This window comes from Tinamus guttatus, unplaced genomic scaffold (assembly GCF_059628265.1).
Source record: "Tinamus guttatus ecotype Peru unplaced genomic scaffold, ASM5962826v1 Tinamus_guttatus_pri_ptg000434l, whole genome shotgun sequence".
Taxonomy (NCBI): Eukaryota; Metazoa; Chordata; class Aves; order Tinamiformes; family Tinamidae; genus Tinamus; species Tinamus guttatus.
The window spans coordinates 2,633,850-2,659,791 of record NW_028288968.1 but is presented as its reverse complement, the minus strand read 5'-3'; the positions used below and the strand labels follow the sequence as shown (position 1 = coordinate 2,659,791).

At 63.9% G+C, this 25,942-nt stretch overlaps 2 protein-coding genes across 3 annotated transcripts; both read left to right on the top strand.

Annotated features, from left to right (window-relative positions):
* The first annotated feature begins 7,898 nt into the window (after window positions 1-7,898).
* On the top strand, window positions 7,899-15,142 carry TSPAN33 (tetraspanin 33). Of its 2 annotated transcripts, none has more exons than XM_088531792.1 (7): window positions 7,899-8,033; window positions 9,942-10,127; window positions 11,433-11,471; window positions 11,538-11,633; window positions 13,199-13,327; window positions 13,406-13,567; window positions 15,036-15,142. In XM_088531792.1, exons 1-7 carry the CDS (start codon window positions 7,938-7,940, stop codon window positions 15,135-15,137), a joined length of 810 nt encoding a protein of 269 aa, XP_088387918.1. In that variant the 5' UTR covers window positions 7,899-7,937; the 3' UTR covers window positions 15,138-15,142. The 2 variants fall into 2 exon arrangements, with proteins under 2 accessions (XP_088387918.1, XP_088387917.1); XM_088531791.1 differs by having other exon boundaries at window positions 7,900-8,033; window positions 11,397-11,471.
* Window positions 15,143-18,315: 3,173 nt separating this feature from the next.
* On the top strand, window positions 18,316-24,418 carry SMO (smoothened, frizzled class receptor). The gene is made up of 12 exons (XM_088531828.1): window positions 18,316-18,556; window positions 20,729-20,934; window positions 21,087-21,296; window positions 22,127-22,299; window positions 22,374-22,593; window positions 22,675-22,798; window positions 22,916-23,008; window positions 23,090-23,198; window positions 23,293-23,478; window positions 23,648-23,796; window positions 23,880-24,014; window positions 24,093-24,418. The coding sequence occupies exons 1-12, from the start codon at window positions 18,316-18,318 to the stop codon at window positions 24,416-24,418; spliced, it is 2,172 nt and encodes a 723-aa protein (XP_088387954.1).
* Window positions 24,419-25,942: the final 1,524 nt, after the last annotated feature.

Here is a 25,942-nt window from a genome sequence, read left to right as displayed (position 1 = left end):
CAGAGCTGGTGGTGCCCGTGTAGATCCATTGGGGACACGTAGATCTGGTGATAGAGGTGCAGAGCTGGTGATGCCCGTGTAGATCCATTGGAGGACACGTAGATCTGGTGATAGAGGTGCAGAGCTGGAGGTGCCCGTGTAGATCCATTGAGGACACGTAGATCTGGTCATAGAGGTGCAGAGCTGGTGGTGCCCGTGTAGATCCATTGGGGACACGTAGATCTGGTGATAGAGGTGCAGAGCTGGTGGTGCCCGTGTAGATCCATTGGGGACACGTAGATCTGGTGATAGAGGTGCAGAGCTGGTGGTGCCTGTGGAGATCCATTGGGGACACGTAGATCTGGTGATAGAGGTGCAGAGCTGGAGGTGCCCATGTAGATCCATTGGAGGACACGTAGATCTGGTCATAGAGGTGCAGAGCTGGTGGTGCCCGTGTAGATCCATTGGAAGACACGTAGATCTGGTGATAGAGGTGCAGAGCTGGAGGTGCCCGTGTAGATCCGTTGGAGGACACGTAGATCTGTTCATAGAGGTGCAGAGCTGGAGGTGCCCGTGTAGATCCATTGGGGACACGTAGATCTGGTGATAGAGGTGCAGAGCTGGTGGTGCCCGTGTAGATCCATTGGAGGACACGTAGATCTGGTCATAGAGGTGCCGAGCTGGTGGTGCCCGTGTAGATCCATTGGGGGACACGTAGATCTGGTGATAGAGGTGCAGAGCTGGTGGTGCCCGTGTAGATCCATTGGAGGACACGTAGATCTGGTCATAGAGGTGCAGAGCTGGTGGTGCCCGTGTAGATCCATTGGGGACACGTAGATCTGGTGATAGAGGTGCAGAGCTGGTGGTGCCCGTGTAGATCCATTGGGGACACGTAGATCTGGTCATAGAGGTGCAGAGCTGGTGGTGCCCGTGTAGATCCATTGGAGGACACGTAGATCTGGTGATAGAGGTGCAGAGCTGGTGGTGCCCGTGTAGATCCATTGGGGACATGTAGATCTGGTGATAAAGGTGCAGAGCTGGTGGTGCCCGTGTAGATCCATTGGAGGACACGTAGATCTGGTCGTAGAGGTGCAGAGCTGGTGGTGCCCGTGTAGATCCGTTGGGGACACGTAGATCTGGTCGTAGAGATGCAGAGCTGGAGGTGCCCGTGTAGATCCATTGGAGGACACGTAGATCTGGTGATAGAGGTGCAGAGCTGGAGGTGCCCGTGTAGATCCATTGGGGACACATAGATCTGGTCATAGAGGCGCAGAGCTGGAGGTGCCCGTGTAGATCCATTGGAGGACACGTAGATCTGGTCGTAGAGGTGCAGAGCTGGAGGTGCCCGTGTAGATCCATTGGAGGACATGTAGATCTGGTCATAGAGGTGCAGAGCTGGAGGTGCCCGTGTAGATCCATTGGGGGACACGTAGATCTGGTCATAGAGGTGCAGAGCTGGAGGTGCCCATGTAGATCCATTGGAGGACACGTAGATCTGGTCATAGAGGTGCCAAGCTGGTGGTGCCCGTGTAGATCCATTGGAGGACACGTAGATCTGGTCGTAGAGGTGCAGAGCTGGAGGTGCCCGTGTAGATCCATTGGGGACACGTAGATCTGGTGATAGAGGTGCAGAGCTGGTGGTGCCCGTGTAGATCCATTGGGGACACGTAGATCTGGTGATAGAGGTGCAGAGCTGGAGGTGCCCGTGTAGATCCATTGAGGACACGTAGATCTGGTCATAGAGGTGCAGAGCTGGTGATGCCCGTGTAGATCCATTGGGGACACGTAGATCTGGTCGTAGAGGTGCAGAGCTGGAGGTGCCCGTGTAGATCCATTGGAGGACACGTAGATCTGGTGATAGAGGTGCAGAGCTTGAGGTGCCCATGTAGATCCATTGGGGACACGTAGATCTGTTCATAGAGGTGCAGAGCTGGTGATGCCCGTGTAGATCCATTGGGGACACGTAGATCTGGTGATAGAGGTGCAGAGCTGGTGGTGCCCGTGTAGATCCATTGGGGGACATGTAGATCTGGTCGTAGATGTGCAGAGCTGGTGGGGCTCGTGTAGATCCATTGGAGGACACGTAGATCTGGTGATAGAGGTGCAGAGCTGGTGGTGCCCGTGTAGATCCATTGGGGACACGTAGATCTGGTCGTAGAGGTGCAGAGCTGGAGGTGCCCATGTAGATCCATTGGAGGACATGTAGATCTGGTCATAGAGGCGCAGAGCTGGTGGTGCCCGTGTAGATCCATTGGGGACACGTAGATCTGGTGATAGAGGTGCAGAGCTGGTGGTGCCCATGTAGATCCATTGGAGGACACGTAGATCTGGTCGTAGAGGTGCAGAGCTGGTGGTGCCCGTGTAGATGCATTGGAGGACACGTAGATCTGGTCGTAGAGGTGCAGAGCTGGTGGTGCCCGTGTAGATCCATTGGGAGACATGTCGATCTGGTCGTAGAGGTGCAGAGCTGGAGGTGCCCGTGTAGATCCATTGGGGACACGTAGATCTGGTGATAGAGGTGCAGAGCTGGAGGTGCCCGTGTAGATCCATTGGGGACACGTAGATCTGGTCGTAGAGGTGCAGAGCTGGAGGTGCCCATGTAGATCCATTGGGGGACATGTAGATCTGGTCGTAGAGGTGCAGAGCTGGTGGTGCCCGTGTAGATCCACTGGGGACACGTAGATCTGGTGATAGAGGTGCAGAGCTGGTGGTGCCCGTGTAGATCCATTGGGGACACGTAGATCTGGTGATAGAGGTGCAGAGCTGGTGGTGCCCGTGTAGATCCATTGGAGGACACGTAGATCTGGTCGTAGAGGTGCAGAGCTGGAGGTGCCTGTGTAGATCCATTGGAGGACACGTAGATCTGGTGATAGAGGTGCAGAGCTGGAGGTGCCCGTGTAGATCCATTGGGGACACGTAGATCCGGTCATAGAGGTGCAGAGCTGGTGGTGCCCGTGTAGATCCATTGGGGACACGTAGATCTGGTCGTAGAGGTGCAGAGCTGGTGGTGCCCGTGTAGATCCATTGGGGGACATGTAGATCTGGTCATAGAGGTGCAGAGCTGGTGGTGCCCATGTAGATCCATTGGAGGACACGTAGATCTGGTCGTAGAGGTGCAGAGCTGGTGGTGCCCATGTAGATCCATTGGAGGACACGTAGATCTGGTGATAGAGGTGCAGAGATGGAGGTGCCCGTGTAGATCCACTGGGGACACGTAGATCTGGTGATAGAGGTGCAGAGCTGGTGGTGCCCGTGTAGATCCATTGGAGGACACGTAGATCTGGTCATAGAGGTGCAGAGCTGGTGGTGCCCATGTAGATCCATTGGAGGACACGTAGATCTGGTCGTAGAGGTGCAGAGCTGGTGGTGCCCATGTAGATCCATTGGAGGACACGTAGATCTGGTCATAGAGGTGCAGAGATGGAGGTGCCCGTGTAGATCCACTGGGGACACGTAGATCTGGTGATAGAGGTGCAGAGCTGGTGGTGCCCGTGTAGATCCATTGGAGGACACGTAGATCTGGTCGTAGAGGTGCAGAGCTGGTGGTGCCCGTGTAGATCCATTGGAGGACACGTAGATCTGGTGATAGACGTGCAGAGCTGGTGGTGCCCATGTAGATCCATTGGAGGACACGTAGATCTGGTCGTAGAGGTGCAGAGCTGGAGGTGCCCGTGTAGATCCATTGGAGGACACGTAGATCTGGTCGTAGAGGTGCAGAGCTGGTGGTGCCCGTGTAGATCCATTGGAGGACACGTAGATCTGGTGATAGAGGTGCAGAGCTGGAGGTGCCCGTGTAGATCCACTGGGGACACGTAGATCTGGTCATAGAAGTGCAGAGCTGGAGGTGCCCGTGTAGATCCACTGGGGACACGTAGATCTGGTCGTAGAGGTGCAGAGCTGGTGGTGCCCGTGTAGATCCATTGGAGGACACGTAGATCTGGTGATAGAGGTGCAGAGCTGGAGGTGCCCGTGTAGATCCACTGGGGACACGTAGATCTGGTGTTAGAGGTGCAGAGCTGGTGGTGCCCGTGTAGATCCATTGGAGGACACGTAGATCTGGTCGTAGAGGTGCAGAGCTGGTGGTGCCCGTGTAGATCCATTGGAGGACACGTAGATCTGGTGATAGAGGTGCAGAGCTGGTGGTGCCCATGTAGATCCATTGGAGGACACGTAGATCTGGTCGTAGAGGTGCAGAGCTGCTGGTGCCCATGTAGATCCATTGGAGGACACGTAGATCTGGTCGTAGAGGTGCAGAGCTGGAGGTGCCCGTGTAGATCCATTGGAGGACACGTAGATCTGGTGATAGAGGTGCAGAGCTGGTGGTGCCCGTGTAGATCCATTGGAGGACACGTAGATCTGGTCATAGAGGTGCAGAGCTCATGGCATGTGTGTAGATCTGCTTGTGGATGTGTAGATCAGGTGGCTCATGTAGTGTTTCATTGTGGACTCGTAGATCTGGTGGTGGAGGTGTGAATCTGCAGAGGTTTAAGTGCGGGGGTGCACATGTAGATGTGGTGGAGGGTGTGTAGAGCAGGTGGGTCATGTTTAGATCAGGAGGTTCATGGGAAGATCTAGTGGAGGACATGTAGATCAGGTGGTTCGTTTGTAGATCAGGTCGTGGACATGTAGATGTGGTGGTGGAGGTACCTCTGGTATTGGAGATGTAGTGGAGGATGAATAGATCAGATGGAGAGCATGTAGGGCTGATGGAGGACATGTAGAGCTGGTTGAGAACGGTATGATCTGGTGCAGGGTGTGTAGATCTGGTGTGGACGTGTAGATCTGGTGGTTCATGTGTAGAGCTCCTGGTGGACATCTGGATATGGTGGTGGAGGTGTGATGAAGGACATGTAGAGCTGGTGGTGGACGTGTAGTTCTCGTGGAGGACATGTAGATCTCATAGAGAATGTGTAGATCAGATGTTGGACATGTAGATCAGGTGGTGGGGGTGTAACTCTGGTGGTGGCGGTGTAGTGGAGGACCTGTAGATCAGCTGGAGGGCATGGAGAGCTGGCTGAGGATGGTAATATTTGGTGGAAGGAGGGTAGATTTGGTGGTGCATGTGTGGATCAGGTGGTTCGTGTGTAGATCAGATGGTGGGTGTGTAGAGTTGGTGGTGGGCATGCAGAGCTGCTGTAGGACGTGTAGAACTGATGGCATGTGTGTAGAGCAGATAGATGATGTAGATCTGGTGGTTCATGTGTAGAGCAGGTGGTGGATGTGCAGATCCTCTTGGTGCACTTACACGTCTGGTGGAGGATGTGTAGATCTGTTTGAGGACAGAAGGATCTGGTGGAGAATGTGTAGATCAGGTAGTGGAGGTGTGGTGCTGCACAGGTAGATCTGGTGGTTGCCCAAGTATCACAGAATCCCAGAATGGCTGAGGTTGGCAGGGACCTCCAGGGATCACCCAGTGCAGCCCTGCTCCAGCAGGGACACCCAGAGCACAGGGCACAGGGTGGCATCCAGGCGGGTTGGACATCTCCAGAGAAGGAGCCTCCACAGCCTCTCCGGGCAGCCTGTGCCAGGGCTCCGGCACCCTCATCTGTAATGGTGAAGTAGATCAGGTAGAGGATGGGTAGATTTGGTGCTGCATGTGTAGATCACGTTGTGGATGCGTGGTGGAACCAGTGGTGGACATGTAGATGTGGCCGAGGCCCAGAAGATCTCTTTGGGGACGTGTAGAGCAGGTGGTGCATGGCTGGATCAGGTTGTGAGCGTGTAGATTTGGTAGTTCGCGTGTAGATCAGAGCCGGTGCTGGAGGTATTGCTGAAGGAGGAGGTATCTCCGTGGTGCACGTGCAGATCGGGCAGTTGCCCAAGCAGATCAGGTGCTGGATGTGTAGATCTGGTGGAGGACACGTAGATCAGGTGGTGGACGTGTGGATTGTGAGGAAGAGCTTCCCTAGGGCCCTGGCACAGGCTGCCCAGGGAGGCTGTGGAGGCTCCTTCTCTGGAGATGTCCAACCCGCCCGGATGCCACCCTGTGCCCCGTGCTCTAGGTGTCCCTGCTGGAGCAGGGGCTGCACTGGGTGATCCCTAGAGGTCCCTTCCACCCTCAGCCGTTCTGGAATTCTGGGATTCTCCTGCCACTGCACTCCGGGTGTCCATCCCTTCCTCCCTCCGCTCCCGGCTCCTTTTCCCCCCAGCTCCGTCCGGGACGAAGCTGCATCTCCTTCCCAGGGGACAAAGCAGGACACGCCTGGGCACGTGAGTGCATCCATGAGCACACGCGTGTGCATGCGTGCACCATCTGCGAGCACATGTGTGTGCATGTGGGCGTGCGTGCACGAGCACACGCGTGTGCATGCGTGCACCATCTGCGAGCACACATGTGTGCATGTGGGCATGCGTGCACGAGCACACACGTGTGCATGCGTGCACCATTTGCGAGCACACGTGTGTGCGTGTGGGCGTGCGTGCACGAGCACACGCGTGTGCATGTGTGCACCATCTGCGAGCACATGTGTGTGCATGTGGGCGTGTGTGCACAAGCCTACATGTGTGCATGCGTGCACCATTTGCGAGCACAAGTGTGTGCATGTGGGCATGCGTGCACGAGCACATGCATGTGCATGCACGCACCATCTGCGAGCACACGTGTGTGCATGTGGGCGTGCGTGCACGAGTACACGCGTGTGCATGCGTGCACCATCTGCGAGCACACGTGTGTGCATGTGGGCGTGCGTGCACGAGCACACGCGTGTGCATGCACGCACCATCTGCGAGCACACGTGTGTGCATGTGGGCGTGCGTGCATGAGTACACGCGTGTGCATGCGTGGACCATCTGCGAGCACAAGTGTGTGCATGTGGGCGTGTGTGCACAAGCCTACATGTGTGCATGCGTGCACCATTTGCGAGCACAAGTGTGTGCATGTGGGCATGCGTGCACGAGCACACGCGTGTGCATGCGTGCGCCATCTGCGAGCACACGTGTGTGCATGTGGGCGTGCGTGCACAACCACACAGGTGTGCATGTGTGCACCATCTGCGAGCACAAGTGTGTGCATGTGGGCGTGCGTGCATGAGCACACGCGTGTGCATGCGTGCGCCATCTGCAAGCAGGTGTGTGCATGTGGGCGTGCGTGCACGAGTACACGCGTGTGCATGCGTGCACCATCTGCGAGCACATGTGTGTGCATGTGGGCGTGTGTGCACGAGCACACACGTGTGCACGTATGTGCCTGCATCCATAATCGTGCACACGTGTGTGCGTGTGGGCGTGCGTGCATGAGCACACGCGTGTGCGCTTGTGTGCCCGCATCCATAATCATGCACATGTGCGTGCCCGTGGAGCCCTCACGCGTGCATGCGTGCGTGCATTCACCACCGCACGTGTTTGCACGTGTGTGTGTGCACAAGTAGGGGTGCACCCACGAGCACACACGTGTGCACAGGCATGTTTGCACGTGCGAGCACACGTATGTGCACATGTGTCTCTCCACCAGCACCGGATGCCCGCTCGTGCGCCCCCCCGCGCGGGTGCGTGTGCATGCGTGTTCGTGGGTGTGATTACGGGTGCGCTGCCCCTTTAAGCGCGGCGGGGGGGCGCGGGGGCAGTGCCCTTTTAAGAGCGCCCGGGTGGGCCCCGCGGGCGCTGCCCCTTTAAGAGCGAACAGGTGCCGCGGCGATGCACAACACTCCGAGGGGAAAACAAGCCGGCGCTGAGTGGCGGCGCGCGCAGCCAATGGGAGCGGCCGCCAGCGCCGCGCGGGCCAATGAGCGGCGCGGAGTAGGGGAGGGGGCGGGGCTGCCGGGCTCCGGCGGCGCTCGCCGCGGGGGAGCGGGTCCGGTCCGGTTCGGCTGGGCTCGGCTCGGCTCGGCTCGGCTCGGCTCGGTTGTGCTGCGTGCAGCCCGCTTGAGGCCGGGTCGGTGCGGCCGGGCCCGGTTCGGAGCGGTCCGGTGCGGTCCGGTCCGGTCCGGTCCGGTTCGGTTCGGTTCGGGGCGCGCGCGGCCATGGCGAGGCGGGCGGCGACGCCTCACGGCGACGAGTTCTCGTTCGTGAGCCCGCTCGTCAAGTACGTGCTGTTCTTCTGCAACATGCTGTTCTGGGTGAGTGCCCGGGGGGCCATGGGGGGCACGGGGACCCCCTTGTCCCTTGGGGGGACTTATGGGGCGCCCCTGACTCTTGGGGGGACTCATGGGGGGCACAGGGACCCCCCCCCCGTCCCTCAGGGCCTTATGGGGATCCCCGGCCCCTTGGGGGGGGCTTGTAGGGGGCACAGGGACCCCCCCTTCTTCTGGGGGAGCTCCTGGGGATCCCTTGCCCCTTGGGAGGCTCATGGGGGGCGTGGGGACCCCCTCGTCTCTTGGGGGGCTCATGGGGACTTTCTGCTCCTTGGGGGGCTCCTGGGGGTCACAGGGATCCCCCACCTGTCCTCTGAGGGGGCTCATGGGGGGCATGGGAAACCCCCTGCCCCTTGGGGTTCCAGCACATGGGGACACATCCATCTCTTGGGAGGCTCTTGGGGGCCACATGGGGACCCCCCCGCCCCTTGGGGGGCTCATTGGGGTCCCTAGCACTGGGGGTTCCCTTTGAATTGGGGCCTCTGGGTCGCGCTATCCCATGGGATCTTCCCCCTCAACCCTGATCTTAGGGGGACGGGGACCCCCCTCCCCAGTCATTTATGGTCAGGCACGGTCCTGGGTGGGGGGGGTCCCTTTTTTCTAGGGGTTTCTGCCCCCCCCCGCCATAACTTGGGGGTCTGACACCCCCACACACCCTGGGACTCCCTTTGGGGCATCTCTGCCCCCCCCCCAGGTGACAGGGCCCCTCCTGTCACCCCCACGGTGCTCACGGGGGGGCTGGGGCTCCCTGGTCCCCATGGGGCTCCCCGGGTCCCCCCCGTGTCCCCGGCGGTGGCCGTCCCCTCCGCAGGCTCCAGCGGGGTCCCAGCCCATGCGGCTCCCGCGCGGGGTCAGGACGTGGGTTTTTCCATCTTTCACGTGCCGGGAGGAGAAAATCTGGGAATGCGCGCGGCGCTCCCGGCCCTGGGATAACAGGGAAGGTGAGGCCGGAGGAGGCCGCTCCTGCCCGGATCGGCTGTGATGTGCAACAACTTCCCTATTCCCGGCCGGCGCGAGCAGCTCCCGGCCGCTCCGTGTCCGCGGTCGCTGCCGGAGGAAGGGAATTAGCCCCTTGGCTCATTGCCCTGCGGCTCCTCCGGCAGCCCAAGGTCTATGGTGGCCTCGGTGCGGATTCCAGCACGGATACGTCCCGGAGCAGCACTGGAGGCGGCAGGCGCCCGGCATCCGCACCGGGATGCGGTGCGGGATCCCCCTCCGGAGCAGGGAGCCCCGGGGGCTGCAATGGCCGGGATTCCGGGAATGGGGCCCTGGGGCCGCTTCCCGTCCCCGGCCTCCCTCCTGCTTCCCCTGCAAAAGCCCCGTGCCGGTTCCTGCTCCGCTTCCCTCTCCGGCCGCTTCCCCTTTCCGCTCGCCGCTTCCCTCTGGGCTCTGCTTTAGTCTCCTGGGACGTTTCCTGTGTCCTCGAGGGCTTCGGAGGCTCCAGGATCCCCCGTCCTCCCCGGAGGAGCCCCATCCGCTGCTGCCGAGGAGGCCCCTGGCCTTGGCGGCCACCACGGCCAGTGCTGGCCCGTGGGCACCTCGCTGTCCCCCAGGGCCTTCTCCCATCCCCTGGGAGAGGCCGGGAATTCCCTGGAGCGGCCGCTGCTCCGGGGGCACCGCGAGGCCCCCCCAGCTGGGGGTTTCTCCCTGTATCCCGCGTTTTGCTCGGGATACCGGACAACGATGGGAGCTGGTTTGGCTGTGGATTGGGGCAGGACGGTGCCGCTCTGCTCCCCGCTCCGGCTGCTCCTCGGCCACGGAGCGTCCCCTGCTCATTGAGGGGAGGTGGTTTTGCTCCTTTTCCCCTGTTTTCCCATCAAAACTGCCTGTTTTCTCCCCCAAAAGCCCCGCAGAGGAACCAGAGGCGACGTCCCCTCGCGTCCCTCTCCGCAGGTGATCTCCGTGGGGACGGTGGCCGTGGGCGTCTACGCGCGGCTGCTCAAGCACAGAGAGGCGGCCCTGGCCTGCGCGGCCGTGGACCCCACCGTGCTGCTCGTGGCCGTGGGCGTCCTCATCTTCCTCGTCACCTTCTGCGGCTGCGTGGGCTCCCTGCGCGAGAACATCTGCCTGCTGCAGACGGTGAGCGCGGAGCGGGCGCCGGGGGCCACCGCTGCGGTCCCCGCGCTGGCCCCCGGCGGAGGGGACACCGGGGACTCGGTCACCCCCTCCGGTGGCTTCTCCAGTTTGGCCGCGCCGGGAGGTCCCCGTTGGAGAGAGCTGCCCCGGGCGCCCGCGGTGTCCTGAGGTGGAGAATTCCAGCCGGGATCTGTGCGCTTCTTCCCGCCCTCGTTGCAGACGGCATCACCTGCCCTTCGCGGCTGTCCCCGTGCGCCGGCTCCGTCCCAGGCCATCCCCGCTGTCCCCGCGTGCCGGCTCCTTCCCAAGTGTCCCCGCATGCCGGCTCCATCCCAGGCGTCCCTGCTGTCCCCGTGTGCTGGCTCCGTCCTGGCTGTCCCCGTGTGTCAGCTCCTTCCTAAGTGTCCCCGCACGCTGGCTCCATCCCAGCTGTCCCCACGCGCCGGCTCCTTCCCAAGTGTCCCCACGCGCCAGCTCCTTCCTAAGTGTCCCCGCACGCCGGCTCCATCCCGGCCATCCCCACTGTCCCCATGTGCCATATCCTTCCCAAGTGTCCCCACACGCCAGCTTCGTCCCGGGCGTCCCTGCTGTCCCCGTGTGCTGGCTCCGTCCTGGGCCATCCCCGCTGTCCCCGTGTGTCAGCTCCTTCCTAAGTGTCCCCGCACGCCGTCCCCGTCCCGGGTGTCCCCGCACACCGGCTCCATCCCGGCCGTCCCCACTGTCCCCGCACGCTGGCTCCTTCCCAAGTGTCCCCGCGCGCCGGCTCCTTCCCAATTGTCCCTGCATGCCGGCTCCATCCCGGGCATCCCTTCCATCCCCGTGTGCCAGCGCCATCCTGGCCATCCCTGCGTGCCGGCTCCTTCCCGGAGCGTCCCCGCTGTCCCCGTGTGTCAGCTCCTTCCCAAGTGTCCCCGCACGCCATCCCCGTCCCGGGCGTCCCCGCACACCGGCTCCATCCCGGCCATCCCCGCTGTCCCCGCGCGCCGGCTCCTTCCCAAGTGTCCCCGCGCGCCGACTCCATCCCGGGTGTCCCTTCCATCCCCGTGTGCCGGCGCCATCCTGGCCATCCCTGCGTGCCGGCTCCTTCCCAGGTGTCCCCGCTGTCCCCGTGTGTCAGCTCCTTCCCAAGTGTCCCCACGTGCCGGCACCATCCTGGCCATCCCCGCGTGCCAGCTCCTTCCCGGAGCATCCCCACGCGCCGGCTCCTTCCCAGCACCGGGATGTCCCCCGTCCCGCGCGTCGCCCCCGCTGACGCCTTCCTCCCTCCCGCAGTTCTCCGTGTGCCTCACCGCGGTCTTCCTCCTGCAGCTGGCGGCCGGCGTGCTGGGCTTCGTCTTCTCCGACAAGGTGGGGGACGGGGACGGGGACGCCGGGGCGGCCGCGCGGCGCCGCTCACGCCGCTGCCGCCCGCAGGCGCGCGGGAAGGTGAGCGGGATCATCGACGGCGCCATCGCGCACTACCGCGATGACCTGGACCTGCAGAACCTCATCGACTTCGGGCAGCGCGAGGTGCGTGCGGTCGTGGAATCATGGAATCATGGAATGCTGAAGGTTGGAAGGGACCTCTAGGGATCATCCAGTCCAACCCCTGCACACGCAGGGTCACCTAGAGCACGTGGCACAGGACTGCGTCCAAGCGGGTTTGAAGATCTCCAGAGAAGGAGACTCCACAACCTCTCTGGGCAGCCTGTTCCCCGGTGTGGCCCCCCACAGCGCCCTGCGCTTTTAATCCGCTTTTAATCCGTGCCGGGCACGTGGGGATGGCTCTTCCCAAGGGGATTTGGTGCTGCCGGGGGCTGGGGAAGGTGCCTTGGAGCTAGGGACTGCCAAGGCTCCCGCTGTGGCTGTGGGAATGGTGGGAATGCCGGGGGCGCCGAGCACGCGGCCCCGGCGCAGTTCGGTGTTGCGGCGGGAACGGCGGGAATGCCGGGATCGCCGAGCACGCGGCCCCGGCGCGGTTCGGCTGCTGCCGCGGGAATGGTGGGAATGCCGGGATCGCCGAGCACGCGGCCCCGGCGCGGTTCGGCTGCTGCCGCAGGAATGGTGGGAATGCCGGGATCGCCGAGCACGCGGCCCCGGCGCGGTTCGGTGCTGCGGCGGGAATGGTGGGAATGCCGGGGACGCTGAGCACGCGGCCCCGGCGCAGTTCGGTTCTATGGTGGGAATGGTGGGAATGCCGGGATCGCTGAGCACGCGGCCCCGGCGCAGTTCGGTTCTATGGTGGGAATGGTGGGAATGCCGGGATCGCTGAGCCCGGGCCCCGGCGCAGTTCGGCTGCTGCAATGGGAATGGTGGGAATGCCGGGATCGCTGAGCACGCGGCCCCGGCGCGGTTCGGTGCTGCGGCGGGAATGGCGGGAATGCCGGGATCCCTGAGCCCGGTCCCCGGCGCAGTTCGGCTGCTGCAATGGGAATGGTGGGAATGCCGGGATCGCTGAGCACGCGCCCCGGCGCGGTTCGGTGCTATGGTGGGAATGGTGGGAATGCCGGGATCGCTGAGCCCGGGCCCCGGCGCAGTTTGGCTGCTGCGGTGGGAATGGTGGGAATGCCGGGGACGCTGAGCCCGGGCCCCGGCGCAGTTCGGTGCTACGGTGGGAATGGTGAGAATGCCGGGATCGCTGAGCATGCGGCCCCGGCGCGGTTCGGTGCTGTGGCGGGAATGCCGGGAATGCCGGGATCGCCAAGCACGCGGCCCCGGCGCAGTTCGGCTGCTGCAATGGGAATGGTGGGAATGCCGGGATCGCTGAGCCCGGGCCCCGGCGCAGTTCGGCTGCTGCAATGGGAATGGTGGGAATGCCGGGATCGCTGAGCCCGGGCCCCGGCGCAGTTCGGCTGCTGCAATGGGAATGGTGGGAATGCCGGGATCGCTGAGCCCGTTCCCCGGCGCAGTTCGGTGCTGCAATGGGAATGGTGGGAATGCCGGGATCGCCGAGCACGCGGCCCCGGCGCGGTTCGGCTGCTGCGGCGGGAACGGCGGGAATGCCGGGATCACCGAGCCCACAGCCCCGGCGCAGTTCGGTGCTGCGGCGGGAATGGTGGGAATGCCGGGATCGCTGAGCCCGTTCCCCGGCGCAGTTCGGCTGCTGCGGCGGCGTCTCCTACAAGGACTGGTCGCACAACATGTACTTCAACTGCACGGCCGCCAACCCCAGCCGCGAGCGCTGCTCCGTGCCCTTCTCCTGCTGCCTGCGGGACGCCGGCGAGGTGAGCGCCGGGATGGCCGGGATGGACGCGGCGTGCGCCCCGCGGCTCCGGCAGCGCCGTCCCCGTGTCCCCGCGCAGGCCGTGGTCAACACCATGTGCGGCCAGGGCGTGCAGGCCCTGGGCTACCTGGAGGCCGGCGAGTTCATCCACACCAACGGCTGCATCGACCGCCTGGTCAACTGGACGCACGGCAACCTGCTGCTGCTGGGCGCCGTGGCCATGGGGCTGGCCGTGCCGCAGGTGCCACCGGGGCTGCGGGTGACGAGGGGGTGACCCGCGGGTGGCAAGGGGGTGACACAAGGGAGGTCCCATGGGGGGCAAGGGGGCGTCCCGCAGGTGATGGGGGATGTCCTGCGGGCGGGGGATGTTCCATGGGTGGCAGGGGGGCATCCCACAGGTGACAGGGATGTCCCACAGGCAATAGGGGATGTCCCATGGGTGACAGGGGATGTCCCATGGGTGACAAGGGGGCGTCCTGCAGGTGACAGGGGGTGTCCCACAGGTGCCACAGGGGCTGCAGGGGGAGGGCACCAGCCCCATGGGTGACAGGGGATGTCCCATGGGTGGCAGGGGATGTCCCGCAGGTGACAGGGGGTGTCCCACAGGTGCCACGGGGGCTGCAGGGGGAGGGCGCCAGCCCCATGGGTGACAGGGGATGTCCCATGGGTGACAGGGATGTCCCACAGGTGCCACAGGGGCTGCAGGGGGAGGGCGCCGGCCCCACGGGTGACAGGGGATGTCCCACGGGTGACAGGGGATGTCACATGGGTGACGGGGGGCACCCTGCGGGTGACGAGGGGGCGTCCCGCAGGTGATGGGGCATGTCCTGCGGGCAGGGGATGTCCCATGGGTGGCAGGGGGGCGTCCCGCAGGTGACAGGGATGTCCCACAGGCAATAGGGGATGTCCCATGGGTGACAGGGGATGTCCCATGGGTGACAAGGGGGCGTCCCGCAGGTGATGGGGCATGTCCTGCGGGCGGGGGATGTCCCATGGGTGGCAGGGGGGCGTCCCACAGGTGACGAAGGATGTCCCGTGGGAGATAGGGGATGTCCCATGGGTGACGGGGGATGTCCCGTGGGTGACAGGGGATGTCCCATGGGTGACAAGGGGGCGTCCCACAGGTGATGGGGGATGTCCTGCGGGCAGGGGATGTTCCATGGGTGACGGGGGATGTCCCATGGGTGACAGGGGATGTCCCACAGGTGCCACAGGGGCTGCAGGGGGAGTGCGCTGGCCCCACGGGTGACGGGGGATGTCCCACGGGTGACAGGGGATGTCACATGGGTGACGGGGGGCACCCTGCAGGTGACGAGGGGCGTCCCGCAGGTGATGGGGGATGTCCCACAAGTGACGTCCCGTGGGTGACAGGGGGCACCGCGCGAATGATGAGGGATGTCCCATGGGTGACAAGGGCATTCGATGAGTGATGAGGGGCGTCCCACGGGTGACAAGGGATGCCCTGCGGGTGACAGGATGTCCCACGGGTGACAAGGGGTTGTCCTGCAGGTGACGAGGGGCGCCCTGTGGGTGACAAGGGATGTCCCACGGGTGACGGGGGTGCCCTGCGGGTGACCGGGATGTCCCCCAGGTGACAAGGGTGCCCCGCAGGTGCCAGGGATGTCCTATGGGTGCCGGGGACGTCCCGCAGGTGACAAGGGTGTCCCGCGGGTGCCCCGTGGCGCTCAGCGCCCGCTCCTGTCCCGCAGCTCGTGGGCATCCTGCTCTCCCAGATCCTCGTGAACCAGATCAAGGACCAGGTGAAGCTGCAGCTCTACAACCAGCAGCACCGCGCGGACCCCTGGTACTGAGCCCGCGGCCACGGGGACACCCGGGGACCCCCTCGGCAGGAGCCAGCTCCCACCGTTGTCCCCAAGGCCGGGGACGGGACGGTGGCCTCCTCTGCCCCGCTGGCGTGTGACGCTGCACGGAGCCTCCCCAAGTTAAGGGACGAGCAGCAAAGGGACAGGTGGCCCTGGGGCTGCCCGTGGCCCTGGGGACGCCCGTGGCCCTGGGGACGGCCGCGGTGTCTCCGTTGTCACCTCAGAGACCCCCAGATCCACAGGGAGAGCTGGCGGGAGCTCTGCAGGGAGGAGGACGGCGGCTGGAAGGGGTTGGGGAATCCGGGACCCGCGTGGCCACCCTGCTGGGCAGGGGGACACCTGGGGACGCGTGGGGACCCTGGGGACACGTGGGGACCCTGGGGACACGTGGGGACGCTGGGGACCGCTGCTTTGCACCCGCATCGTGCCCGGACCCTTTCCCTTTGCTTCCGCAGAGAATAAAGAGAGACGGGGCTGGAGGTGGCAGCGTGGGGCCTTGGGGACCGGAGGGGACCGGAGCGCCCCGGGAGCGGGGGAATGTTGGCCTGGAATCCCACGGGAGGGGGAATGGGAAGGCCCTGGCATGTAGTAGCCAGCAGAGAATTCCCATGGGGAAATATCCCAGATTTCCTCGCGGAGGGGCAGAGGGATGTGGCCCATGTTCTCCTGCCTTCCTCCCCATCCTCCTCCTCCTCCTCCCCATCCTTCTCCTCCTCTTGGCCGCGGTGCCGGGGCCTGGCGGGAAGCCCAAACTTGGCGCTTTTGGGTGCCCCCGAGGGGACCCCGCTGTCCCCACGCCCTCCTCCGCCCGGGAAAGCCATCCCGACATTCCCAGCCGCTTTTCCGAGCGCTCCGTGGGTGGGTTGTCCTCCCCTCCCGGCGCGTTCCCTTTCCGGCGGCGCTCGGGCTGCCGGGAGCGGCGCCGGCAGCGGGACGTGCGGGTGGTCCCGGCCTCGGCCTTTGTGCGGCCGGCGCCGCCTCTCCCCCAAAACGCAGCTTTTCTCCCCAAAAAGCAGCTTCGCGCATCCCCAGCGTGCCTTTCCCTGCCAAAAACAGCTGCTTTTGTCCAAAAAACAGCTTCTTTTGTCCCAAAAGTGACTTCTACCCCGCAAAACACAACTACTTTCCCCACTAAGGACCTTTTATCCCCCTCAAAGGTGACTTCTCCCCCCCAAAAGTGACTTTTCTTGCCCACAAGCAACTTCTTTCCCCTCAAAGCATCTTTTTCCCCCTCCAAGTGACTTTTCTCCCCCCAAAGAGCATCTTTCCTCCCCCAAAAGCCACTTCTCCCTCCTCAAAAACCACTTCTCTCTCCCCAAAAGTGACTTTCCCGGCCAAAAACAACTTCTTTTCCCCCCCAAAAAGTGATTTTTCTCCCCAAAAGTGACTGTTTCCCCCCCCCGAAGGATTTTTCCCCTTCCAAAAGTTAACATTTGTCCTCCCCAAAAGTGTATTTTCTCCCCAAAAGCAACTTATCCCCCCAGAAAACAACTTTTCTCCCAGCAAAAAGTGATTTTACCTGCAAAAAACAACTTTTCTTTCCCCAAAAGTGTCTTTTTTGCCCTGCTAAAGTGATTTCCCCCCAGGAAAGTGCCTTTCTCCTCCAAAAAAAAGCAACTTTTCCCCCCCAAAAAACAACTTTTCCTCCCAGAAAGCAACTTCCCTTCCTCCAGAAAGTGATTTTCCCTGCCTGCCAAAAACAACTTTTCTCCCCAAAAAAGTGATTTCCCCCCAGGGAAGTGACTTTCCCCTCCAAAAAACCAACTTTCCTTCCCCAAAAAAGCAACTTTTCTTCCCAGACAAACTTTCCCCCCAGAAAAACAACTTTGCCACTGAAGTAACTTTCTATCCCAGAAAAGTTGCTCCTCCTTGCAGAAAAGTAACATTTCTCCCCCAAAAGCAGCTCCCCTTGGCAGAAAAGCAGCCTCTCCCGCACAAAAGCAACGCGTCCCCTCCAGAACTTTTTTCCCCCTAAAACAACTTTTTTTTTTTTTCCCAAAAAACTAACTTTTTTTTTTCTCCATAAAAGCGGCTTTCCTTCCCCAAATGAGGCTCTCCCGGAAAATAAAAAAAAAAAAAAAGGCGGCGGCGCCTTCCCTCCCGGGCGGCCACTTCCGTCCCCCCCGAGCCGGGGGCGCCGCTCCCGATCCCGATCCCGATCCCGTTCCCGCTCCCGATCCCGTTCCCGATCCCGATCCCGTTCCCGATCCCGATCCCGTTCCCGCTCCGCGGGCTCCCTCCGGCACCGGGGCCGCTGCGGGGGGCGGCGCGGGGGCCGCGGCGGCTCCGCTCCTCCCGCCGCGCCGCATTCCTGGCCCGGGCGAGCGCAACAAAGAGGCCGGGAGCGGGGCCGGAGCGGGAAGCGGAGCCGGGAGCGGAGTTTGGACCGGAGCGGGGATCGGAGTTAGGACCGGAGCGGGGCCCGGGACCGGAGTGGGGATCGGAGTTAGGACCGGAGCGGGGATCGGAGTTAGGACCGGAGCGGGGCCCGGGCCGGGAGCGGGGCCCGAAGCGGGGGCTGAGACCGGAGAGGGGGCCGGGCCCGGAGTTAGGACCGGAGCGGGGCCCGGGATCGCAGCGGGGACCGGGCCCGAAGCGGGGGCCGGTACCGGAGCGGGGCTCGGAGTTAGGACCGGAGCGGGGCCCGGGATCCCAGGGGGGGCCGGGACCGGAGCGGGGGCCGGTACCGGAGCGGGGCTCGGAGTTAGGACCGAAGCGGGGCCCGGGATCCCAGGGGGGGCCGGGACCGGAGCGGGGGCCGAGACCGGAGCGGGGCTCGGAGTTAGGACCGAAGCGGGGCCGGGGATCGCAGGGGTGGGTCGGGACCGGAGCGGGGCCCGGGATCGCAGAGGGGACCGGGACCGGGACCGGAGCGGGGCCCGGGATCGCAGCGGGGGCCGGGACCGGAGCGGGGCTCGGAGTTAGCACCGGAGCGGGGCCCGGGATCGCAGCGGGGCCCCGCATCGGAGCAGGGCTCAGAGTTAGGACCGAAGCGGGGCCCGGGCCGGGAGCGGGGCCCGTCGCGGGCCCCAGCCCCGGTCCCGGTCCCGCGCGGCGGGCATGGCCGGTGCCGGTGCCGGTCCGGCGGGGCCCGCGCGCGGGGCGGGCGCAGCGCGGCTCCCGGGCGCGCCGCCCTAGGCCCGCCGTGGCCGGTGTCCCACGCGGGATGGCGGCCGCGCGGCTCCTCGCGCTGGCCCTGGCGCTGGCGCTCGGCGCCCGCCGCTGCCCCGCGGCGCCGCTCAACGCGTCGCGGCCGCCCGAGCGCTGCCGCCGGCCCGCGCCCTGCGAGCGGCTCCGCTACGGCGCGTGCCTGGGCTCCCCGCTGCCCTACGCCGCCACCTCCACGCTGCTGGCCCACGACTCCGCCTCGCAGGAGGAGGCCCACGGGAAGCTGCTGCTCTGGTCCGGTACGGTACGGCACGGCACGGCACGGCACGGCGGGAGTGCGCGGGATAGCGGGAGTGCGCGCTATAGCGGGGTAGGGGTGCAGCAGAGTAGAGTAGGGTGTGCGGTATAGCGGGGCAGGGGCGCAATATAGTGGGGCAGGGGTGCGGTATAGCGGGAGTGCGCAGTATAGTGAGGTAGGGTGTGCAATATAGCGGGGCAGGGGCACAATATGGTGGGGCAGGGTCGTGGTATAGCAGGAGTGCGCAGTATAGTGGGGTAGGGATGCGTGGTACACTGGAGTAGGGGTGCAGTAGAGGGGGAATCTGTGGTATAGTGGGGTCGGGCGTGCAATATAGCGGGGCAGGGTCGTGGTATAGCGGGAGCGCGCAGTATAGTGGGGTGGGGTGTGGTATAGTGGGGTAGGGGTGCAGCAGAGTGGAGTAGGGTGGGTGGTATAGCAGGGTAGGGGTGCAATATAGTGGGACCAGGGCGCGGTATAGAGGGGGTACACAGTATAGCAGGGTGGGGTGCGTGGCACACTGGAATAGGGGTGCAGTATGGGGGAATGTGTGGTATAGTGGGGTAGGGTGGGGGTGCGGTATAGCGGGGGTACGCAGTATAGCAGGGTGGGGGTGCGTGGTACACTGGAGTAGGGGTGCAGTATAGCGGGAATGTGTGGTATAGTGGGGTAGCGCATGCAATATAGCGGGGCAGGGGTGTGGTGTAGCAGGAGTGCGCAGTATAGCGGGGTGGGGTGTAGTGAGGTAGGGTGTGCAATATAGCGGGGCAGGGGTGCGGTATACCGGGGGTACGCAGTATAGCGGGGTGGGGTGCGTGGTACACTGGAGTAGGGGTGCAGTATAGGGGGAATGTGTGGTATAGTGGGGTAGGGCGTGCAATATAGCAGGGCAGGGGTGCGGTGTGGTGGGGTAGGGGTGCGCTATAGTGCGAGTGCATGGTATAGCAGGGTATGGGCGTGGTATAGCAGGGTAAGGCGTGTGGTAGAGTGGGGTAGGGGTGCAGTATAGTGGAGGTGTGTGGTGTAGCGGGGTAGGGTGCAGTATAGCAGGGTAGGGGTGTGTTAGAGCAAGGTAGGGGTGCGGTACAGTGGGGTAGGGTGCAGAATAGTGGGGCAGGGGGCAGTATAGTGGGGTAGGGGTGTGTGCTATGATGGTTAGGGTGCGGTACAGTGGGGTAGGGTGCAGCATAGTGGGGTAGGGTGCAGTATAGTGGGGTAGGGGTGTGTGCGGTATGAAGGTTAGGGTGCGGTATAGAGGGGTAGGGTGCAGTATAGCGGGGTAGGGATGTGCGGTATGAAGGTTAGGGTGCGGTATAGAGGGGTAGGGTGCGGTATAGCGGGGTAGGGGTGTGCAGTATGATGGTTAGGGTGCGGTATAGAGGGGTAGGGGTGCAGTACAGTGGGGTAGGGCGAAGGGGTGCCCAAGGTGGGGTAGGGGCTGCGGTGCAGCGAGGGGTTCATGGCATGGGTGTGGTATAGTGGGGGGTGTGCAGGGTAGGGGTGCGGTATAGTGAGGGGCTCGTGGTATAGAGGGGTATTGGCGCGGCGCAGCAGGGGGTGCGCGGTATAGCGGGGTAGGACGCGGTATAGCGAGGGGTTCATGGTATAGAGGGGTATTGGCGCGGCGCAGCAGGGGGTGCGCGGTATAGCGGGGTAGGACGCGGTATAGCGAGGGGTTGCACGGCGCAGGGGGTACGTAGGGGTCGGAGCGCGGTATAAAGGGGGCGGTGGGGGGTGACGGGGCCTTGGGGCGCGCGTGCGGGGGGATGTTGCTGCGGGGAGCCCTATAGCGAGGGGCCGAGCAGGGCCCGGGAGGCCCCGGGAGAGCCAAGGATGGACCCGGTGTGGGGAGCTGTATAACAGGGGCCTGGGATAGCAGGGGGCGGCCCTGGGAGCGCCGGGAAGTTCCAGCCTCTCCTTTCCGCAAGAAACCTGGGGAAAAGTGGGAAAAATCCCAACGGCGGCACCGAGCCCGGCACGGCTCCCGCTCCGGTGGCAAGCGCCTTCCCGGCCGGGGATCCGCTTGGAAGCGCCGCGTTCCCAGGCCATCCGAGCACGGTCCAAATCCCTCTCCGGGGGCTGGGGCAGGCGGAGCGGGATTTGCTCGGAATGTCGCGGCGGTGGCGGGGAGCGCGCGGGGCCGGGGGTCTGACGCGCGCGCGTGCGCCCGCAGGGCTGCGCAACGCGCCGCGCTGCTGGGACGTCATCCAGCCGCTGCTCTGCGCCGTCTACATGCCCAAGTGCGAGGACGGGCAGGTGGAGCTGCCCAGCCAGACGCTGTGCCAGGCCACGCGCGCGCCCTGCGCCATCGTGGAGCGCGAGCGCGGCTGGCCCGACTTCCTCAAGTGCACGCCGGAGCGCTTCCCCGAGGGCTGCCCGGTAAGGTCCCCAACCCCATCCGCCCATTCCATGGGGTCCCCCGGGACTCGTCTCCATGCCGGGCACGGCCGCGTGCGTCCGTGGGGAAGCCGGAGCGAGCGGGCGCTTCTCGCCGCGCTCCCGTGGCCACGTCCCCTCGTCTTCCTGGGCAGAACGAGGTGCAGAACATCAAGTTCAACAGCTCGGGGCAGTGCGAGGCGCCGCTGGTGCGCACCGACAACCCCAAGAGCTGGTACGAGGACGTGGAGGGCTGCGGCATCCAGTGCCAGAACCCGCTCTTCACCGAGAAGGAGCACCGCGAGATGCACGTCTACATCGCCGCCTTCAGCTCCATCACCATCTTCTGCACCTTCTTCACGCTGGTGAGCGCAGCCGCGCGGCGATGCCGGGGCCAGGCACTGTTTTTTCGCCTGCCTTATGTCCTACCATGGTGTTATGCCGTCCTTGGTGATGTTGGCCCAGGCCATGGTCCTCAGTGGCGTTGGCCCAGGCCATGGTCCTCGGTGACGTTGGCCAAGGCCATGGTCCTTGGTGACGTTGGCCAAGGCCGTGGTCCTCAGTGATGTTGGCCAAGGCCATGGTCCTCAGTGATGTTGGCCAAGGCCATGGTCCTCAGTGATGTTGGTCAAGGCCGTGGTCCTCAGTGGTGTTGGCCAAGGCCATGGTCCTCGGTGACACTGGCCAAGGCCATGGTCCTCGGTGACACTAGCCAAGGCCATGGTTCTCAGTGACGTTGGCCAAGGCCATGGTCCTTGGTGATATTGGCCAAGGCCGTGGTCCTCGGTGACACTGGCCAAGGCCATGGTCCTCAGTGACGTTGGCCAAGGCCATGGTCCTCGGTGACACTGGCCAAGGCCATGGTCCTCGGTGACACTGGCCAAGGCCATAGTCCTCGGTGACACTAGCCAAGGCCATGGTTCTCAGTGACGTTGGCCAAGGCCGTGGTCCTTGGTGATATTGGCCAAGGCCGTGGTCCTCGGTGACACTGGCCAAGGCCATGGTCCTCAGTGACGTTGGCCAAGGCCGTGGTCCTTGGTGATGTTGGCTAAGGCCATGGTCCTCGGTGGCGTTGGTCAAGGCCGTGACTCCGAGTCCCATCCTATCCCCGGGTCCTGGCTCTGGGGCTGCATCCCGGGAGCAGCACCCAGAGCCGCCCGTGCCACCCGTCCCCTTGCCGTTGTCCCCACGCCAGGCCACCTTCGTCGCCGACTGGAGGAACTCCAACCGCTACCCGGCCGTGATCCTCTTCTACGTGAACGCGTGCTTCTTCGTGGGCAGCATCGGCTGGCTGGCGCAGTTCATGGACGGCGCCCGCGACGAGATCGTGTGCCGCGCCGACGGCACCATGCGGCTGGGCGAGCCCACGTACGCGGCGCCCCAACCGCTTCCCGCGGGCACCGGCCGTCGCGGCAGCGCGTGACGCCCCCGTCTCCCCACAGCTCCAACGAGACGCTCTCGTGCGTCATCATCTTCGTCATCGTCTACTACTCGCTCATGTCGGGCGTCATCTGGTTCGTCATGCTCACCTACGCCTGGCACACGTCCTTCAAGGCGCTGGGCACCACCTACCAGCCGCTGGTGGGCAAGACCTCCTACTTCCACCTCATCACCTGGTCCATCCCCTTCGTGCTCACCGTGGCCATCCTGGCCGTGGCGCAGGTAGGGCGCCGCGCTCGTGTCACCGTGGTGGCCGCGGCGCGGGCGGCGCGTGGGGCCGTCTGAGCGCCCCGCGCCCTCCAGGTGGACGGCGACTCTGTCAGCGGCATCTGCTTCGTGGGCTACAAGAACTACCGCTACCGGGCGGGCTTCGTGCTGGCGCCCATCGGGCTCGTCCTCATCGTGGGCGGCTACTTCCTCATCCGGGGTAAGCGCGGACAGGACGCGTCCGGAGCGCGGGAGGAGACCACGGTGCTTCGCCGCCGCGCTGGGGACGCCCGTCCTCGGTGTCCCCCCGTCCGACGTCCCTGTCCCTCCGCCGCAGGGGTCATGACTCTCTTCTCCATCAAGAGCAACCACCCCGGGTTGCTGAGCGAGAAGGCGGCCAGCAAGATCAACGAGACGATGCTGCGGCTGGGTAAGCGGCGCGCGCCCGGCCCGGCGCCGCCGGGGACGAGCTCGGTGACGGAGCCGGCGCCCGTGCGCTTCCCCCTTCCAGGCATCTTCGGCTTCTTGGCCTTCGGCTTCGTCTTCATCACCTTCGGGTGCCACTTCTACGACTTCTTCAACCAGGCGGAGTGGGAGCGCAGCTTCCGCGAATACGTCCTGTGAGTGGGACGGCACCGGGACGCGGCGCCGCGGGAAGGGCCCCCGGCGCGCGGGGAGCCCCGGTGCCACCGCGTCCCCTCCCCGGCCCCGCAGGTGCGAGGCCAACGTGACCATCGCCACGCAGACCAACAAGCCCATCCCCGAGTGCGAGATCAAGAACCGGCCCAGCCTGCTGGTGGAGAAGATCAACCTCTTCGCCATGTTCGGCACCGGCGTCTCCATGAGCACCTGGGTGTGGACCAAGGCCACCCTGCTCATCTGGAAGCGCACGTGGTGCAGGTGGGTCCCCGGCCCTCCCCAGGTCCTCTGCCCATGGCTGTGATGAGTTGCGGGGTCTCGGCAGAGGGAGGTTTGCGGGGACCGGGCTTCTCCGCTTGGGCACGGGAGCGTCTCGCGTGGCCTTGGCCCGTGCCCCGTGTCCCCACGCGCGGGTGTCCCCGTGCGCCAGGCTGACGGGGCAGAGCGACGACCAGCCCAAGAGGATCAAGAAGAGCAAGATGATCGCCAAGGCCTTCTCCAAGCGCAAGGAGCTGCTGCGCGACCCGGCGCGGGAGCTGTCCTTCAGCATGCACACCGTCTCGCACGACGGCCCCGTGGGTACGGCCCGCGGCCGCGCCGGCCGCCGCCGCGTCCCCTCGGGTCCCCCCGCGCCGTGCCCCAGCTCCCGCCTGTCCCCGCAGCCGGCCTGGCCTTCGACGTCAACGAGCCGTCGGCCGACGTGTCCTCGGCGTGGGCCCAGCACGTCACCAAGATGGTGGCCCGCCGCGGCGCCATCCTGCCCCAGGACGTCTCGGTGACGCCCGTGGCCACGCCAGGCAAGTGACAAAGCGGGTGGCGCTGGTGGGGGGGTGGCACCTCCCGGGTGGCTCTGATGATCCCTCTGGAACCCGCAGTGCCGCCGGAGGAGCGGGCGGCTCCGTGGGCGCCCGACGGCGACGTCTCTCCGGAGCCGCGGAAACGCGGCGCCCGGCGCAAGAAGCGGCGGAAGAAGAAGAAGAAGGAGGTTTGTCCGGAGCCGCTGCCCCCGCCGCTGCCGCCGCTGCCCGGGGTCCCCTTCGGCTACGGCCGCTGCCCCCCGGCGCCCGCCGCGCCCTGGCCGGACGCCTGGGCCCCCGGCGCGCTGCCGGTGCCGCCGTGCCGCCGGCTCGCCCTGGCTCCCATCCATTCCCGCACCAACCTGGTGGACACTGAGCTGCTGGACGCCGACTCGGACTTCTAGAGCGGCCCCGTGGCCCTGTGGAGGACACCGGCCCCGCGCGTTCCGGCCGGGATCCGCGCTCGGAGCCGGGGCGGCGCTTGGAGCGGGAGGCGCTGCCGGCTCCGGATCGGGGACCTTGGAGGGGGCTGCGGCTCCCACCCGGCTCGGAGAGGAGGACGGCACCGGCCCCGGGGGCTTTAGGTTAGGGTAGATGCGCTGAGCTTCCCGGGAAAAGGCCGTCTCCCATGGGAATGGCGCCTCGGCGCTCCGTAGAGCTTTCCAATACTTGCACCCATAGGGTTTTTTTTTTTTTTTGGATGTTTTTTAATCTCTGTGTCGCGTGCCGGGGCCGGCCGCGGCATTCCCACAGCCCGGTATTCCCATAGCCCAGCATTCCCACAGCCCGGTGTTCCCGGGCGACCACCTCCCCCAGCCCAGGGCATTTTTAGGGCAAAAGCCCCTAGTTAAAGGTACTGCAGGCGCGCCGCGACGTCGGAGCATCCCTGTCCTTGCTGGCGTGTTTTGTATCCGTCCGTTATTCCCATGGAGCGTCACGTTGCCTGATAGACCCTGGCTCGGGGCTCTCCTGGTGCAGCGTGAAAGGAAAATCCCCCCCTGTATCAGTATTAAATTTTCCAAGTTTTCCTCATGGCTCCGCTGGGCTCCTCATGGCATCGTACCAGGAAAATCTCTGCACCTTCGGCCGCAGCCTGGGCAGAGGGCGAAGGCGCCTGGCTGACATTCCTGGAGGAAATTCCCGAAATTGCGATTCCCAAGGTCTTGGGGCAGCTTTGGGAGGCAGCCAGGGATGGGGTGGGGTGGGACGGGGTGGGAGTGGAGTGGGGCGGGATGCGGTGGGTGGGGATGGAGATGGGATGCGGATAGGATGGATGGGATGGGATGGGATCGGGATGGGATCGGGATCGGGATGGGATCGGGATCGGACGCGGTTTGGCCGCTCGCCAGCAGGGGGCACCCGCCCCCCCCGCCGCGTCCCGGGAAGCGGCCGGAGCCCCCAGCCCTCAATTTTATTTTATTTTTTATTTTTATTTCCTTCTCCGTTTCTGTTTCTCTCTTTTTTTTTTCTTCTTTTTTTTTTAAACCTGTCTCCTCTCTCTCTTTTCTTTTTCGTTTTTTATCTACTCTTTTTTTCCCTTCATTTTTCCTTCCTTTTTTCTCTTTTTCCCCCCTCTCTCCTTTCCCTCCTTTTTGTCTCTCTTTTTTTCCCTTTTTTCTCTCTCTTTTTTCCCTCTTCTTATCTTTTTTCCTCTTTCTCCTTCCTCTTTTTCCTTCCTTTTTCCTCTTTTTTTCTCTCTTTTTTACCTCATTTTTCATTCTCAATTTTTATCTTTTTTCTCTCCCTTCTTTTTTCTCTCCCTTCTCCTTATCTTCTTTTTCCCTTTTTCTTCTCTTTTCTATTTCCTCCTTTTCCTGTCTTTTTTCTTGTCTTTTTTTGTCTCCTGTCTTTTTTCTCCTTTTGTCTTTTTTCCCCTTTTTTCTGTCTTTTTTTCTCATTTTTTTTGTCTTTTTTCCCCTTTTTTCTAT